Below are 18,571 nucleotides of genomic sequence, written 5' to 3' on the forward strand. Positions count from 1 at the left end.
AATAATAAGGAATTGATGATTTTTCACTACTTTTGTAAATAACACTTATGGCCACTGACTTCTCAACAAAACCCCAAGCAGTAACAAGCAATTAAAACACTAGTAAAAATTAAGCATGTAGCTTTTGTCACTCTTCCAGGCTCTCTGTTGTTGGCTGCAGATGCAACAATTACAGGGAAGTGCCAAAGGAAAACAGAGGGAAGTGACTGAGTTCCAAAAAACTGGCAGTTGCTTTCTGTGCAGGCTTTATCATAAGTGCAATAAGCAACACCAAAAACTGCAGATAAAAGTGCTGCTGCTAGAACTTGTCACTTTTACACCTTTACCTTACAACAATCTCACTGCCTAACTGGATGATTATACAGTACATAGTGCCACTTAGAAAGAGATGTAAAAGTAACCTTAAAAAGGAAAGTTAATCAGTCTGACCTTTAAGCTCTTGAATCCACTCTGCTTTAGCACTAAAGTATTAAAACAGAGTTGTATCATTTCTTGGAAGTTACTAAAGCTGGTGTACCATCAACATTTAAAAAACCAACATAAAGCAAACAAATGAAAAAATCAGCCTGAATTGTGCTGTTCAAGCAAATTTGTCATTAATTACAAAATACTTACAATCATCAGGCAAAACTTCCTTGAACTGCTCAAAATATGAATTCAATCTCACTAAGCTTTCCATGTTAATTATTTCTTGCAGTGAGGTGTCTCCAAACCTTTAAAAGGAGAAAAAAGGAACAATTAAGCCCAAGGAAAAATGTTTCTCTTTTTCTTTGAAACAACTGCACTTGGCAATATGTGTACTAAAAAAACAGTTTAAAGATTCATCCCAAGAGTTCTCTAACCATTCAAGTGCCAGATGAAGAGTAACAGAGAACTGTTGTAATGATTCATTACAGAGAAAGAAAATATATGAGTATGAGGGGAAAAAGGGAAGGAAGGCATAAGAAAAATCTTGTAGAAAATAGTACTTAAAATTCTTTGGCTTTCATGTCTGTCTTTCAATATTAAATTCCTACCTGGCAAATTTTTTACCTAAATTTAAACTTTTAATAATGGATTTAATAGTTTAGTTCATAAACTAATAATAACAACCAGTAGATAGGACTGAGAATGTTGAATTCAGGTATGTAAATGAAAAATAGGATTAATAAACCATGAATGCAATAAATATTGTCAACAATGCCCTGATGCATCTTATCTAAATATATCCACATACACAGATGTACACACAGAGTGCTGACATCTGTAACTGTGCTAGTAACCTTGGGCTTCCTTTGTAGGCAACAGAGAACAGCAATTGCTGCAATGCTTTTGTTCAGACTTTTTCTCGTTGTCCACCACCACAGTGCACACTCCAGCCTGGTACCAAGGCTGCTGTCACAACATGCATGTGCCTGGCTTCACTGGAGTGCTCCACTGGAGCAGTGCCCAGCCAATGTACTCTTTATAGGATGTGGCCATAACAGAGGGAATCTGCTGGCTCTTCCAGAACTTCCAGAACTGAGCAGTTTCCCTAACAAATATAATTACATAATTATATTTTTCAGTTTTACAACAGTAGTGTTGCATTACATTAAAACTGCAAGGGTATGTTAAAACAGAGGTGCACCTTGCCCATTATCCTGAATTTTGACAGTGACCAGGAGAGGGAGTCTCAGGGAGAGTGCAAAACCAAGACAGTAAATACACAACAATACCCAGAATGATCTCAGCCTCTAGTGATCTGCCACTCACAGATTTCTTAAGTCACAAGGAGCACCTGTGTGCTAACTAGCCCTGATAGATCTCCCATTGTAAATTCATATCTGAACCACATAAACCTGGACTAGTCTCAAACTCATGAGGTAAGGAGTTTCACAGCTATGTGGCACATAAAGAGGACTTATTTCTGTTTGGCATTTGGCAGATTCATTTAGAACAGTGCTGCCATGTTCATGTATTGGAGAAACTGAATCAGTCAGTTATGTAAGAGTGCAATTCCACATCAACATAGTTCCATTGCTGAACTGCCAGCAAGGCTGAGCTTGCCTGACTGGACACCTACTTCTCTGCTAGGGTTTGTTGCTCATTGATTCCCACGTTGAAAAGAACAGGCTGAACCCTCAGCAACATTCCACTTTGAATCTCACGCGGCAGCAAATCAAACAAGGCGCTTGGCAGAGGGATCCTCACGTTAAATCCATCACTGAAAAGAAATAAACAGCTGTGAGACATAAGGATAAAAAAGCTACATTCCAAGAAAGTGTTATTTGTCTACAGAGGGATAACACCTAGAATATAATATAAACATTAAAAAACAACCATCAGTCAGAACTGACTCTGAGGAACTGCCACAACTTGCTTCTAGTCAGAAGATCTATTCTAGTTCAAAACCAAACCTGTAGCAACCTGTAATGGTGCATTTATATCCTCACAGACATTCACATCAGATCTACCAATCTCCTGACAATGGCTGATTTTGCTCTCCTCATTAATACTGCAGTTCTTCTACAACTTGGGTAGAAAAAACCAAATTTTAGCATGTTCCCATTCATGAGGAATAAAGTATATTTATTGGTTTTTACCGATTTCCAGTGATGACTGGCAGCATGTCAGTAGATGTATTTGATGTAGCCTGAGTTACTTTAAATGTTACATTCCTCAAGTCCATGATTCCCAAACTCATGTCCTCCAGCATTGCCAGCTCCTCACCTAAATCCAAGAGGAAAAAGTGAATTGTAATTACTTGTTATGCACAACTTTCCTTTGTCAATTTGATGGCAACAATAGGCCAACACTCCATAGAGAAGTTCCACAGATGAAGCAGTCCTGCAGCCCTGGTCTCCCCCTTGACCTACAGACAATGTCGTGGCTGATTTTTTGAGTTCAGTTTGTCATTAATTACAAAATACTTACAATCATCAGGCAAAATTTCCTTGAAATGCTCAAGATAACTTGGTGTTTTCAAGTTTAGAAAACACCAGTTATCTAAAACAGTCCAGACTACTACTCTTTTTTAAGTATTTTATATGCTGATTTTCCAAGGCAGGTGATGCTAATAAGTACTTCTCAGCATGGTCAGAGCCATGATATCCTTTGCACGAGGTATTCTGGATTTGTCTAATAAAACATTCCCTAACCAGTATCCAGACAGCTTTTGAGACATGGAAGTGAAACACTTCTGAGTGAAGTACTTTCCCTTTTTCATATTCTGTCTTCCATCTCACATTGTGCTGCAAGACTACAGAAGTTTCAAGAAAATTCAAAAAGTGTATTTTGGGCGCAGTTTCTCTCAGCTTACCAGAACTTTCATCAATTATTTTCTGAAAAAAAAACCCCAAAGACCACTGTGATACATTTTAGTCTTTCTTAAACCTTTGACATTCTATTACAAAAGAACTACACTTATCTTTTGAAAGCAATTCAAGCAAGTGTGAAAAAAATCAGAGTTGTTAGATAATTAAGTACTTCAGCTATAATCTAGTTTTGCATTTTAGTTTTTAAAATAATTTTGTAGCTGAGCTGCAGATTGTCCCAAACACTCAGATCCTGCTGTAGCAAATTTAATGCAGAATTTGCTGACTCAACAGCTAATCCCACCCCCTGGCCCTGTGCCTTTACCATAAGTGCTCAGCAGGCTCTCAAACTGTGCCAGCAAGCCAATGGTGTAGAGTTGTCTTAGAAATCCATCATCATGCAGGCAGTTCCTCAGCTTGATAATGAAACCACAAATGAGAGCTGTCAGCTGTGAGAGAGGAAACAGAAAATAATGAAATTATTCAAAATAAAAAAGGTTCTTCAGCCCCAAACAAAAATCACAGCATGTATAAGAGATGCAATAAAATCTGTCACACAGATACTCTTTTCCTTTAGACATCATTTTTTCCTTTCAGCTGAAGACAACCAACCAATGAAAACCCAAAACACTCATAAAATCAGATTCAGGGCACGCTGCCTTCATCTCACAAGCTGTCTCAAAATGGGGCTGCTGTCGATCTCACACCTTCTTGTTTTCTGAACACGATCACTTGTGGTAGGGTCTACAACTGATGAATTACTGAAGTTGCTCTTTAGAGAATTGGTGTAGTTTTAGACAGAAAAGCAACACAGCTAGTTTCAGGCCAAGAATTTTGATGGTATGAATAAATTACTGCTTTTCAAAAATTACATTTGAGAAAGCTTTAAAATGCAGTATCAGTTCGCATTATGCAGACTTAAACTCTAATGTTACAAGTTATTCAGAACAAGATCCTGAGGATCTAGTCTTAAGATTAGTACTAAGTAGTACTAAGTACTATTATCTAAAATTAATACTAGTCTTAATTCACTGTCCACAAAGGAATTTCCCAGGTGATGGCCATATACTTTGTATACAGGTGTATGACTTTGTTATAGAATTAAACAGAAGAAAATAAAGTTGTGATCATGATGGGTAAACATATTCAAAGGATTGAATTTTAAAATTATCTGCGTTATGGGGTGGGTTTTATATTAGAAAATTCCCTGATTTTCTCTCTATGAGATCACAGAATCAAAGATTCATTAAGGTTGGAAAACACCTCCAAGATCACCAAGTCCAACCCAGCAGCACCACCACGTACACCACTAAACCATGTCCTCAACTGCCATATCCACACATTTTTGGAACACTTCAGGGATGGTGACTCCACCATTTTCCTGGGCAGCCCACTCGAGGTCTTAACAACCACTTCCATGCAGAAATTCTTCCTAATATGTACTCTAAATCTTCCCGGCACAACTTGAGGACATTTCCTCTCATCCTGTCACTTGTTTTACATTTTTGATATTACATTATCAGACTAAAGCCCTGCCAGTGATGTCCAAGAAATAAACTGTTTAAGATAAATGAACAAGACAGTGATTTCATAGGAAAGCAGACATAATAAAAGGTGCAGTGGGTACGGGAATTTTTTTTCTGTGGGCAGTGGAAATTTTTTTAGTGCGGACACCTGCTAGTCAGTGTCTGACACAAGAGATGCCTGCAGGACCAGAAACAGAATTTCTGGGAAAAAATCCAGAATTAATTTCTCCTCCTGTAGCTGGACTTCTGCTGGGTTTCTCCATGCAGAAAACAACAAAAGGTAACTGAGGGAGTACACCTGCTACTCACAGACCTTTTTGCCCCCCTCTCTTACACCTTACTTTTTCTTTGGCCTGGTGGCATTGGAAGGCAAGGGCTGTTTCTGAATACAGCAGTATATTTTAGCATACTAGTATTTTTACTAGTTCTGGAATAATTTTTGTTTTCAATAGCGAATGACTGTATATCCAAGGAGACACCTAATTTAAGAATTGTCAAATGCACATAACCAGTAAGGACAGGATAGCACAGTTTGCAAGGGGAAATCAGTGTCAAACCTGGGAACAGATCTGAAAAATTCTGGAAAGAGTAATCTTTCATATTCATAGAAACCCCACCAAACATGGAAGTGAAATCAAATCATGCATATGTGCTTGCTTACAGTCTGGCAGAAGACAACATCCCTGCGATACTGAAGGCTCAGGCAGAGCCCAATTGTTGGGGCACTGTCCTGCATTAATAAAAACACCATGGCTTTCTTGGCCTTGTCGCTCATCATGGCTACACAGTCAGTGAGTGTGGTCAGCAAGGGATAAAGAGCTTCACTCCATTCACCTGGTTCAAAGAAAAAAAAAATTAGCAGGAGTGGAAGCACTTTATTTGAAACAAACACGCATTAAGAAGAAACTTCCTGTTGCAGGACAAATAATTCACATTTAGAACTCATTTTATTTTGGCTGGATGGTTATTCCCTGCTTTGTAATAATTAAGTAACCTTACAGTGTGGTTATTGCAGGAGGAAAATATGGAGAATTTTACTTTGTAATGCTGTTATGACTTTCCAGGCCATGTAAAATTTACCAGAATTTGTGCCCACACAACAGGCTGTACAATAGCAGATTTGGAAATCATAACAGAAACATGAACAATTATATACAGAAGTGTATATAACTGCATGTTCTTGTTTAAACAAACCATTTCACTGCACATACATGGACAGACAGTAAGGAGTCCATTGTATAACAGAAATGGGGACCATCTGCTCAGCCATCTCTGTCAATGAGATTCCTCCCAAACACCCTGCCTTTTGAATCTCTAGCCTCATAGGTGTATCATTCAATTGCTTCACCATCTTATTGATCCTTATTGCACCTCAGTGAGGCAAGATGAGGTTCATCTCCTACTTGCAGCTAAGAATAATAAGGTGTGAGGTGAGAAATTAATGTAGGTACTCTTTTAAGTGTTTCCTGTCTCCTGAGCAGTTTTAAAGGCTCTAAGTTAGATTACAAGAAATATTAAACATAGTGAATTAGATGGGAGTCCTACAGATTGTTGGAAGTACTTTGGAGCTTTTCTTCCACTGAAATCCAAAATATATGATCCAGAGGGATTCTGTTCAAGGTCCTGCACAGGAAGCACAGAAGTGAAACTGAGTTGTCCAAGTCCTTCTCTTTTTACAGGGCAGGACAATATGTTTTATTTTTTAAAAGCACCAGAGCTCACAAACAGCACACACACAACTCCCACCCCAGCTGGCTGTAGGAACAAGGCAATGTACAGACCAGAACCTGCATGAATGAGACACTAAAAGCCCCTGAAAGTAAATTGTTTGGGATTTTGATTCAGAGGCAGAACTAAGAGTCAGTAATAATAAATGTTCCTTTGATAACCAGCCAAAGAGGGGAACTCTGGAAGTCTGCTAACAGAAACATATCTGGCAAGAGTAACAGAACTATCCTTTTGGCTTTTGTTCTATGTGGTAGATGCATAACCTAAGAAACTACACAAAGGGAAAGTTGTTTGACTCTGTTTCATTGCCTTAAAAAAAGCAGTAAACATCAAAAGAACAGCAAGGAATCACAGCTTGTCTTTTAAATTCTATTAAATATTTATCTCAAAATTAGTCAGATGCCATAACATGGCCTTGTGAACACTTAGAAAGCAAAATACAGATGAAAGAAACAGTGTTTCTCTTACTGCATTTAAGAGCTTTTCTGTAAGCAAATGAGAATAACAAGAACTGAAAATATTTTCCAGCACATCATCATCTCATTGACTGTATGTACATTCAAGTACATAGCTACTAACTCAGTGAAGATTTAACACTGTAGTGTGTCTGACAGCACTTCATTTTAAAGATATATTTATCTTTGGTAATCACAAAGTACACTGGTAAAGATAATGCAATTATTAGATGGGTTTCTTTCTTCCAACATTCACATACAAGCCAGGGACTCAACTGAGGTAGTGAGCAAAAATCCTCTGTGCTGTGTATTCTCTTGGTTTAAAATTCTGGCCATGAAAAAACAAACCCTTGTCAGTCTGCAAAGTTATAAATGATTTTTGCTACCTACTTCACAGAGGTGTCACCTGTGCTCCTTTTTTTCTAGTCAGTGGCAGTTGTTATTAACAGTGAACAGGAATAAAATGAATTGCACTCCCAGTCTCAAATTAGGTTGGAACAAGGTAGGGGTGTTGGGAAGACCAATGAGTTCACACAGTGAAATTTTGCTGACTATATACTACTGCCCATTTCATAAAAAATAAGTGTCTTGTTAAGAGAACCAAATACATAAAGCTTGTAGGCTGTAACATCAGGTGGAAAAAGTTCTTGCTTTTTTTTGCCCTAGGGGTCTCTTCTCCAGAGCAATAAAAATATCATTAAAACAGCTGTCCTCCAAGGCCTTGAAAAGATATTTTAGTCTTTTCATATTAAGTACAGAGGGACAAGGACAGAAGAAAGAATGTTAACACTGGGATGAGACTCCTGAATTCTGTATCCTGAAACATGAGACTTGCAATCCCCAATACCACTCGGCCTGCCCCAATACCTGTGGCTGCAGCTCTCTTCACAGAGAGCAGAAGGCACAACCTGCCCAGGATTTTTCCTGGGGGAGGCAGTGAGAAAGCTCAGAGAAGAAGAAAAACAATTCTTCTCCATCTGTTGTTTGGCACATGTGGAATGTGTTATGGAGATGGTTTTCCAAAGATGGATTTGTTAACTGGGCTCCGGTGACGGGTGTTTGGATTGATTGACCAATTAGGTCAAAGCTGTGTCGTGACTGTCTGGAAAGGGTCAGAGGTATTTTCTTGAGTATAATGTAGTATAGTTTAGTATAGTTTAGTTTAGTATAGTATAGTATGAATATAGTATAACTTAATAAAGCAATTGTTCAGCCTTCTGAAATCACTGGAGTCATTGCACGTTATTACTTGGCTGGGGGTTGTCCTGCATCGATATGCACCCACAACAGAGATTTTCCATCAGCCTTGTTGGCTCCTCCATGTTCTGCTCGACTTCTCATTCAGAAAGATCAGCTCAACAGGCCATGTGAAAGGGCATGTCTGAAATGTTAGACTCCCACAGACTTCAATGACATTTGGAACAAGCCTCAATCCATTGTCATCTACATCAGTTTGCTGAAACACATCAACTGGAGAAATCAGAGGCCCATAACAAGCACTCTCCCATATCTGGACATGTAAAAAGACCAGATACCCCCTGCACTCTTAGGAAATAACTGCTCAACAGCTTAGGTAACTCACGTGGTGTTGTAAAGCATTGTGATTTCAAAATGATCCATCTTAAAGCAAGGCACTTGTTCAGTTAAGTATGAACAATCCCCTGCAGTTTTCAGAAGAAGCAGAAGCCATGAATGCACATACCTGGGGCAGATTCTTCCAGAGTAGGGCTGCAATCTGCACAGAAATGGAGGGGCAACATGCATGATTAAGGAGCAGCAACACAGTCTAAATACAAGCAACTCAAATGCTCAGTGCCAGGGTTCTCAAACATTTTCACTGAGTGAAGAGGAGCTAGGCAAAAATATTCTGTTGCCCCCAGGCATGGAGGGAATGGGCTGTCTCCTCCACTCCATTGTTCTGATCAGAGGAACACCTGGATGGGGACTTGCAGGAAAGCCAGTACCTGCTAGCTCAGAGGCTCGCTGTGGATTACCAGCAAGGGCACTGTCAACCCCCAGTGATCCACAGGGCACAATTTGAGAACCACTGATTTACTGCAATCACAGATTAAGCTGGCAGCAAGGCTGCTAAACAGAAGAGCAAAAGACCAGCAGTAAGTTCAATGCACTTAGAAAATTACATTAAGGCATCCACAATGTAAGAGTACAAGAAACCAGTACTTTGCCACCCGAGTCAAATTCCATTACACAATTTCTGAGATAATTAACAGAAATTTTAGAATGCACATTAAGGGCTGAAACTCCACCAGTGAAGTATGTGAGTATTCCATACTCACTTCAGTGGGAGGATCAAGCTGTCAGATGAAAACATACTACAGGTCAGTGCTAACAGTAAAAAATAACATAAGCCCTTTTGTAGCAAGTCCTGCATTAATGAAAAGTAGTTTACTAAGCTAACAGGATTTAAGCTTCTGATGTTTATATCTAGATTCACTAGTCATCAATTATAAATCTGAATATAACAACAGAAAATATAAAATTCAACAGTGTTGCATCAGGACAATCATCTCAGCTAGATAATCAGAAAAAACCTCTCAGTAAATTAAAATCCATCATGTTCACTAAAGAAACTGTATGTCCCTATGTGATTTTAGTAAAGAACATCTAAGCCAATAACCTAAATATGTTTGAAAATATACTTTTTAAGTTTCCTTTCTGCTATTTCAGGCAATATTTTCTTTCACAAACATTCATTTCTAGAGAGATCTTTCAATCAAATTTTACCGTCCCTCTCTTACCAGTTCTGGAACTGTCTTGCTTGGCTTGGTTTTACATTGCTTTCAAAATAATTTCCGTCTGCTCTCTGCTCATTTATTCAAAACTCAGAATTACTGATGGGAAAAACCTTAATTCTTTCAATACACAAACCCAAAAATGTTGTGATTCTGAACTTAGAAAAAGGACCTTCTTTGTCCTTCAATTCTGCCCCAGATTCTGTTAGTTAAACAGAAGGATGTTTTCCCCCTATTTTGGAGGGACAGCAGGGAAAAGTTACAGAAATTCTTTGCACTAAAAAAATCTTCGGTAGGGTCACACAGCCAATTCCACTTTTACATGGTGTAAGTGTCAAGATCCAGAGTAGATTTAAAAGAACCACTGAAAATGGTAGGAAAATATTATTCTAAGTTGTTTCCAGCATCCAATTGTCTTGGGAAAACCTTCTGACAACACTCAACACAGATTTTTCCTGTGAATTTTTAATATTAAAAATGCACAACATTTAACCATTTGTGTGAATGTGCATTGAAGGTTACTGATTAAACTTACATGTAAATACATATAAAACTTCATGTAAACTAGCTGGCAAACAAAAACATTTATAGGTATCAAACCAGTAAAAGGAATTTAGTCAAAGGTTATTGAAACAAAAACCTACACTCCTATTTTTTATAATGCACAAAAATGTCAGTCTAATCTAGAAAAACATGGTTGGCTAAGATACTAAATAAACTATAAGGTAACATGCAAAGCTACACAAAAAATATATTAACATTTTCACTTAATTTTTGCCTTTTTTTTCTTAAGGCACTCCCACTGCAACACTAACAATGTGATGGACATGAAGTCACAGACACACAAAAGGGACAAGGGCCCCATCAAACAAGACAGAACAGGACAAAGGAAATGAGAACACAGATCAGGCATTTTAGAGGTTCACTTCGCCCACCTGTGCTATTAAGTGGCCAAATCAGAATGACCACATGCAAAGAATGTCAGAATAAGTCAAGTACATAAGTAAATAAAATAATTCTGAAATTTAATGCACAGCTGCCAAACTGTCAGTCTAAACTGATAAGGATTTATTTCATTCATAGACTCACAACTTTACACTGGGTTCAATACAGCACCCACCTGAGCCTAAATTTTGAATGCATTATTCAACTAAGAACTTGCACTGCCAATTCCTACATTCCAGCTACAAGAAGTCTAAATAATTGAGTGCCTCAGCACCACAGTTTGGGTTAAAATTTGCTTTGAACTCTGTTAGGTTCATCTACATTCACCTCAGTCTAATGGGACTGCTTATGGTCCTCTCCCATGCTTTAGCAGCCCAGCTGAGACTATCAGTTTTTTAGTAATGCCTGCACTTCTCTCATGTTTTATTTACCTGTAATAAGCTTTGATTGCTGCAAAGAAGCTGAAGCCAACAGGAATGCCAGCAGAGGTGGTGTCTGTCATGTGATAACCCATACAACTGTTTTACTTAAAACACACAGAGTGAAAGCCAAGCGCCACTGCCACCAATGGATTTGGAAATTATTTCAGTGGGACCAGGATTTCAAAATAAGTAATGGGCTTAGCAGCTCCCAGTACACCTAACAGCTCTTTCTGCCTGACATCACTGCTTAATACCACCACTGAGCTAAAAACACATGGAGGGCTGCAGGGGAGGCTTAGGAATGATGCCAGCACACAGGAAGAGAGCAGCAGGGAGAAGCAGCGTCTGGCATACGCACTTGTCTTGAGAGAATGGCATGCACAGGATGGTGTGGATGAAGATGGTGGTGAGGATGATGAAGGTGGTGAGGATGATGAGGTCTCATTTAAATCTTCTGGATTTATCCAGTAGGCACGACTGTCCCGATTACCTTTCTTACTGGTACTGCTGACATCACACTGGAAAACGTCCTCACAGCTGTCACTCTGCAGGCGCTCCTTCTGCAGGAGTTTGTCCACTCGCTGTATGATACACTCCAGGCTTTTGTCAACATTCAACCAAACTTTCTCCTGAAAAGAAAACATTTCTTTCCCAGTTTAAAACCAAAAGAGACGTTGGGTAACAAATCCCTTGGCGATATATTTCCTCCTGTGATTCTAGTCCCAATTCCTCTGCAAACTTTCCTCTGGACTATTGTGGTTGCATGTGTGCACACACAAATTATGGATATATAAATAACATATACCAGGATGTCAACAATATCTAGTGACATGGCTTGTGTGCTAAATAGCAGTTATTTTCTGTGTAAGCTTGCCAAACAATTTTAAGTTCCTCCTCTTGCCCTATAATTCCAATTTCTAGATGGCACTATTGTTTACTCTTGAAATTTATGTTTGACATAGTAATTGTATACAATCCCACATCTTTTTTTCTTTGCAACTCAGTGAACAACAGATAAAATGACTGTATTATAGTAATGCCTAAACACTGAATTAGCTTTATTTCTATCTTATTACTGTGACTTTGACTGTAAGTCAAAGTATGCCAAAGTAATTACAACTAGCAAGGATCCATTTCCAAAATGAATTGAATCTCTTTTAAAAGTTGGTATTTCCCAATATTAGCAATTGCTTTAATTAATCTTGACTATTTGCGAGATTTAGTTAACTTCTGTTTATTTAACACAATGAAAGAATTTACACAGTCCAATTTTCATTTTGATTGGCAGTGTGGTAGGGAAAATAATTTAAATACTTTGTGCAAACAGATTTAAAATGCTGTTCATAATCAAAACAGTGATTAACTGCAAGTTCTAAATGTTTATGGGAGTATTTCTGTAAGAGGAAGGTTAAATTGCATAGCTAGAACCCCCAAAATACACTTGGGAAAGTGCAAAAGCCCCTTGTAGTGTGGTCAGTTTTTCACTTGAAAAGCTATTTACTTTCCCTTGGGCCTCACCTTAAAAATGCTGTGCACCTCCTCTAACAGTTTCCAGTGTTTAGAAGACCCAGAAATATTAAAGCCTGCTTGTATTCCCATGTCAAGGAGTAACTGCCTGCAGGATAGAGACAACATCTTTGCTAGCTGACCAATACCTCCTACATACTCATCCTACGCATTTCTGGTGAGCAGCTACAGAGCTTATTAAAAAAGAAAGTAAAAAGAACAAAGGATTCATCGCTCCACTATGCAAACATACCCACTCCTCTTCGTGCCAGTCCACCTGCAGAGAAGATCGGCTATTTCTTCCTGTCCATCTGGCCACAAGTGTGTCTTGATCATTCCTTAGCATCACTTGTTCCCCTTCTCCAGAGGTTGGAGATGCTTTTGAAGCTATATAGTCTGGCCTTGCAGCATTCAGTCCATGTATTGAATTTGCCAACAGCTTGCAGTCACAAACTGTAACAAGTTGCCGGGTCTAAAAAGCAATAAAGCCCCACATTTTGAAAACTTTTCATGATTCCATACACAGTTTATACTTTTCATTATTCCGTACACAATTTATACTGTATTTTTTTCAAGAAAGAAAAAAAAAGAAGCAGTATTCTGTAAAAAAATTTATTGTTTGAAGGTGCCTTTAGAATACTTTACAGAATGACCTTAAAAAATAGTATAGGATCCCAAAACACAAATGATACATTTCCAAAGTCTGTACTATTATATTAGATATGTAATTGTTGAAAATTTCACTGAGGAATGTGCAATTCAATTTATTTGCACTTTATTCTTCATTTGATGAAAACTTAGAACAATGTACAGACACATGTGTTGTGTCTGAGTGCTGGAACAGGCTCCCCAGGGATGTGGTCACAGCACCAAGACAGAGTTCAAGAAGTGTTTGGATAATGCTCTCAGGCACATGGTGTGAGTCTGGGAGGGCAGGACTAGGATGATCCTGATTATAGTCCCTTCCAACTCACTATATTCTATATTAAATTATTTTTATACCCCACACAACAGTTGCCACACCAGAAGGATCAGGTTTCACCCCAATCATCCTGTCTGAAATCATAAAAATATTTAAGAGGAGGGCTGAAGGTATAACCCACTAATTAATGCAATTTGTTCCCTGTCTTATTTAGCTGTGTTGTATTAAAGGATTTCTGTAAGCCATATGAATAGGAAAATTATGTGGCCTACGTGTCTACTAAAATAACAACAAACAAGACATGAATATGTTATATATGCACATAATCCAGCTGTAGAAAATCCCATAGAAAAAATATACACTGTATTCATTTAGAATGAGTATTATAATAAATAACACATTTACATGAGGTCCTGTTATACAAAGTTGTATGTGTATCCCTTCCACTGGGACAATATATGTCAAGCTGATTGGCCCCTACTGCTGTTTAGAGCCTTCAGATCTGCTTCAAGGACAGAAGAGGTCAGTAAAACTGTATTTGGGTTTTTTCTCCCTAAGATTGTGTTCAGCTGTGGATCCAGTCTGTTTTTTTGTTAGCACATCAAATAACTTGTTTACATTACTATAATTCAAGCAAATGTTATGTCACCATTATTCCTTATTTCACCAGTGGAAAAATACAGAATTGTTTCATTAACTTTCACACAGTTGCTGCTGCTTGACAGATGACTCAGAACATTAAAAAAATCCCAGGTGGTTATGGAGAAAAGGATATAAAAGAAAGTGAAGAATGCACATTACTGCAATGTGATGAATGAATAGAGGGAATCCGAGGACACTGCACTTTCAAGAGGAGGTAAAGGCAAGAGTGTCAAAAGTAGGAGATACATAAATAAAACCAGGAACTTTTAAAGGTTTATATAACTTTTGTTTAGGTCTGTGCATGTTACAACACTCTACTGAAAAAGGTAAAACAGATGTTTCAAGAAAAACTACTAAAGGTACAGAGAGAACAAGCAATACACTGTGCTTCAGCAGGGAGATGAATTATTCTCCTACCTTATCTGCTAGGATGGCAAGTGTTCTTTCAAGGCCATTAGCTGATCTATCCTTGGCAGCTCTTGAGAGCCTTTCTGCATAATAACTGACTTGTGTTTTCAGGGTGTTGATTTGTGCAATAATTTCCTTTGCTCTAACGATGTCCTGTGGGATGTATATTATAGACTGGGAACCTGTTGAAGTGCTGAGAAAGAAAGACGGATTTTAGGGGGGAAATTGATCTAGAGGGACACACATTACAGTGGCATGCTGGGGAATTAATGGCAGACAACAAAAATGTACCTAAAGTAGTGAACAACAGTGAAAGTCCAGTGGGCAATTGCACAGCAGGAACATGATGCTAGAGACTTCTCTGCCTTTACTAAAAGTATACAGATGCAGATTTACTAATCCCTAATACCAAGGGGCTGTGGGCAGAGTTTGCACACCAGAGGGACAGTTTTGCTGAGGTGGGTGACAGATTTTACCATCAGGTACAGAACCACCTTTTGCAGAGACATCTTGCTCCATTCTCCCTCTCCTTACAACACAGATACTTCACTGAGGCCTTGCTTACAAACATGTTTTATCATATATCTACTAACACCATGAAAATAAAATCTGCGCTTCTTCTAAAACAGAAATGCCACCCAGAGCCATAATGCAAAAAAGTCCTTCTGCAAGTATATAATTTCCCCTATTGCAGACCAGAATCAAATTACACCAGCAAAAGCAATTTTATGATATGTAAAAAATCAACATGCATCTTCAGGCTGATCCAAGGACACTGTTCTCTGTGTAATTTCTGTTAGCACACACTTAAAATACTAAACTAGGGACAAACATATCTTTACATGGGGATAATGCAGCTACACTAAGACTGCTTATTTGACAGTGGAGAACAGATTATGCCCTTTTAAGTTTAGATGTCTGTAGAAGTTGCTTATCCAATCCAAGACAGATGGTCTACAACTGCTGGAGAAAGAATGACACTTCCAAAGGGTAATTTGATCCCACTTGAGAGTCATTCACAAAAGCTGCCTTTTAACTTAGAAAATTACTCTAAGTTGAAGTGCTCTTAGTTAATTATTTGGAACCCACTGACAACTACTCCCTTTGTCAAGCAAAATGCTGGGTTCTTCCTTCCCAGTAGGAAAGGTACCCAAATACTAGGCCTTACATCATCTCCAGCCTTGCCAAGTGCAATATCCATTCTTGACAAGGCATCAAGCATGAGAGGACACCTATTGTGTATTACCTTAATTTTATTTCTTTTTTTTCAGTCATGAACGGCTTCAGCATAGTGACAGCACAGAAGAACCTACTGTTTGCACCCATCTCAGCACTGTTAAATGGAGACAGCCCTGCTGAGAGGTTACATGGAGAGGGGTTTCTTTTTCAGGAACAGATCATGACCTCCAAGGAGTGGGAACTCTGCTACCCTTAGAGCAATGCTGTTCATTTCTGCAGTGTATCTGTGAGGTAGGAAACGAGGGTTGTGTTCAAAATCATGTCACAATTCCAATTCTTATCCCTTAATGGATATTAAGGCAAGGGAGAAGCCTAATGCCAGTGTCTGCCTGAGCTCCATTACAAAAGAAAGATGAGGGATGTGTTATCAAACGATGTAACTCAGAAGTGATTCCTGGAAGAGTTTTCTTGTTTGTGCTCTGCCCACCTACCCAAGGGGCAGAGAGCAACCACTCCCCAGCACTGCTATCCCATACAGCAAATTAATCTCTGGTTTTAGGGCTTTCCCTGTACTTGATTTGTGCTTTCTAGTGACTGGTGATCTTAGTGACAATTCCTCTGAGCAATTTCTTTCCACAACAGTGTGGTTAACATGCATAAAGACATAGTTGGCAGAAAAGGCCATGCAGCATATTGAGATTGGATTTAGAATTATTATATTTTTAATAATAAACATTTGCTAGGATAACTGGGGAAAAAATTATGGTGTAAAGTTCACATATACTTACTTTCCAACCTGCAATTGCTTTTTCAAATGAACAGCTCTCATTGTGTTATAGCAGCAAACTGTAATACAGACTTAAATTCTCAGTGAATTAGGGGTTCAACCTTAGTAAGAGTAATTTAGAGCAGAATTTCTGCATTTTTGAACCACCCAGTAATGTCTGCTTTTGATAGGACTGAACACCACAAAATGAGAAAAAATATTATGTGAAAATGTTTAAATAAAGACATGGATTACAAAAGTATACATCATGCCAAATCTGTCACTATCAAGGTTTTAAAATACAAAAAATTATCTTAATTATCTTCCATCACTGGCAGAAAAGTTTCTCATTCCAGATAGTTTTCACTGGAAATAACAAAGGAAAATATATAAAATCCTTGTGTTCTGATTTTCAAGATTTTTAACTTCTTATGGTCAGAGAGAGCCAGAAATTAGCTGTTCATTGCAAACAAACATTGCAGATGAAATGAAGTTCATTCACACATCATGTTCTACAAAGCAGCTACAATTATTACTTAGAGCACAATTAGGGATGCCATGATGCATGACATTAAAAAGCCCTGCACACTTTAAAACACACCAGATCTTTGCCAAACAAAGGAAAATAAAACAACCCAGAGAACAGAAACCCTCTATAGAACTCTCAGAAACAGAAAACTCACCAACACTCCTCATAACTGCTACAAAAACAAAAAACCAAAATAAAATTAGCAGATTGTTAGCAAATACCAAAAGCAGAAACAAAACAAAGTATGACTGGGGAAATAACTTATTTGAGTCATGTTTTCAATAAGATGGGTATGTGAAGTTGTAAGCAAAATAACACAGATTGCCAGATGACCATGAGTTGATCTGGGGAAATGCTGTGAATGCACCAAGCACAGTTATGCCAATGAAAGAAGAAGGAACTGAATGTAACAATGAAACTGAGGAGATGGATCTCAGTTCTACTATACTGGCTTTTTTAATAACATAGATGCATTTAAAATGGAAGTTGTTCTTCAAATATTGAACCTGCAGTTTTCATGGACCCAGAAGGAACAGTTCTGAAAAGCTTAGAGGAAAAGTTCTGGATAGAAATTAAACTCTCCATTCAACTTAATTATTGGGTGAGGGGAAAAAGAACAAATCCACTTGGGAAATTAGCTATTGCAGGAGCAAGAACCACTTCAGTGGCTACACTGACAGAAGGAGGTTATTTCAAAGAGTAAAAGTGGTATCAAAAGAACAGAAAGGGTGAACCTGCATACCAGTGTTCCCAAGTTTACAGTTTCCTCTAGTCCCATCCTAGTGCACTCTGTCAGCCTGAGTAATTACACTAGGTGTTTTTGCACCAATCTGTTTATCAGTTCGTATCTGACTGACATTCACAAAATGCTGCTATTCATTTCTCTACAGCCAAAATTAATTCTGCAGTTGATTCCCACGTCATTCCCTTGTCCTATCAGCTTCAAATCCTACTAATCCTTTATTTGGAAGGACATTATCAAGGTCTCCTTTTCCCTGACTACAACAACTCCTTGTCCTGCTGCTCCTGTGTCTCAAATACTCCACAGAGTAGCAGAAGCAATGCAGACCCTGCAGCACTCTCCCTTCCCTGGGAGCTGGAGTGGGTGCCATGTTAGCAGATGTGACCTTCCCAGCTTCTGCAATCCCTTTAGCTCATACATCCACTCTTCCACAGAGGCCACTGGGCAGTCCCTGCAGACCCCATGGGGGTCAAGTATCCTGCCTGTAGGGCAGAGAACAAATTCAGAAGCCCAATCTCTGCATAAACCTTAGGCAATGCAGGAAAGCCTCCAGCAATAGTTTCAGAACTAAATCCATTTTGTCAACACGGAATTTACTAATCAGGCACAGCAGGTTCCTACTAAAGAGAGCTCAGCAACAGGACCTGGAAGCTATGAGAGGGGTGAAAGTCTCCTGAAAATAATGGGTTGAAGCATGATGTAGTGCAGCTGAGGATGTTCAGCAAATGTTCTGACCCACAATTGGGCAGAACCCAAACCCAACACCTAAAATA

General features: G+C 38.5%; 1 protein-coding gene across 17 annotated transcripts in view; it reads right to left on the reverse strand.

Annotated features, from left to right (window-relative positions):
- The window catches only part of INPP4A (inositol polyphosphate-4-phosphatase type I A), a 110,361-nt gene that overhangs the window by 16,134 nt on the left and 75,656 nt on the right, over window positions 1–18,571 (reverse strand). For 6 of the 17 annotated variants that reach the window (XM_063149752.1, XM_063149746.1, XM_063149744.1 and 3 more), the window contains 10 exons: window positions 17,211–17,228; window positions 14,592–14,775; window positions 12,864–13,082; window positions 11,463–11,733; window positions 8,687–8,719; window positions 5,463–5,635; window positions 3,601–3,724; window positions 2,565–2,691; window positions 2,045–2,185; window positions 616–713 (listed from right to left, as the gene is read on the reverse strand). In XM_063149752.1, coding sequence (XP_063005822.1) covers window positions 616–713; window positions 2,045–2,185; window positions 2,565–2,691; window positions 3,601–3,724; window positions 5,463–5,635; window positions 8,687–8,719; window positions 11,463–11,733; window positions 12,864–13,082; window positions 14,592–14,775; window positions 17,211–17,228 — 1,388 coding nt within the window. The remainder of the gene's footprint in view (window positions 1–615; window positions 714–2,044; window positions 2,186–2,564; window positions 2,692–3,600; window positions 3,725–5,462; window positions 5,636–8,686; window positions 8,720–11,462; window positions 11,734–12,863; window positions 13,083–14,591; window positions 14,776–17,210; window positions 17,229–18,571) is intronic. The other 11 variants (XM_063149753.1, XM_063149750.1, XM_063149761.1 and 8 more) reach the window with 7 other exon arrangements.

Source organism: Melospiza melodia, chromosome 2 (assembly GCF_035770615.1).
Source record: "Melospiza melodia melodia isolate bMelMel2 chromosome 2, bMelMel2.pri, whole genome shotgun sequence".
In the NCBI taxonomy this organism is placed as follows: domain Eukaryota; kingdom Metazoa; phylum Chordata; class Aves; order Passeriformes; family Passerellidae; genus Melospiza; species Melospiza melodia.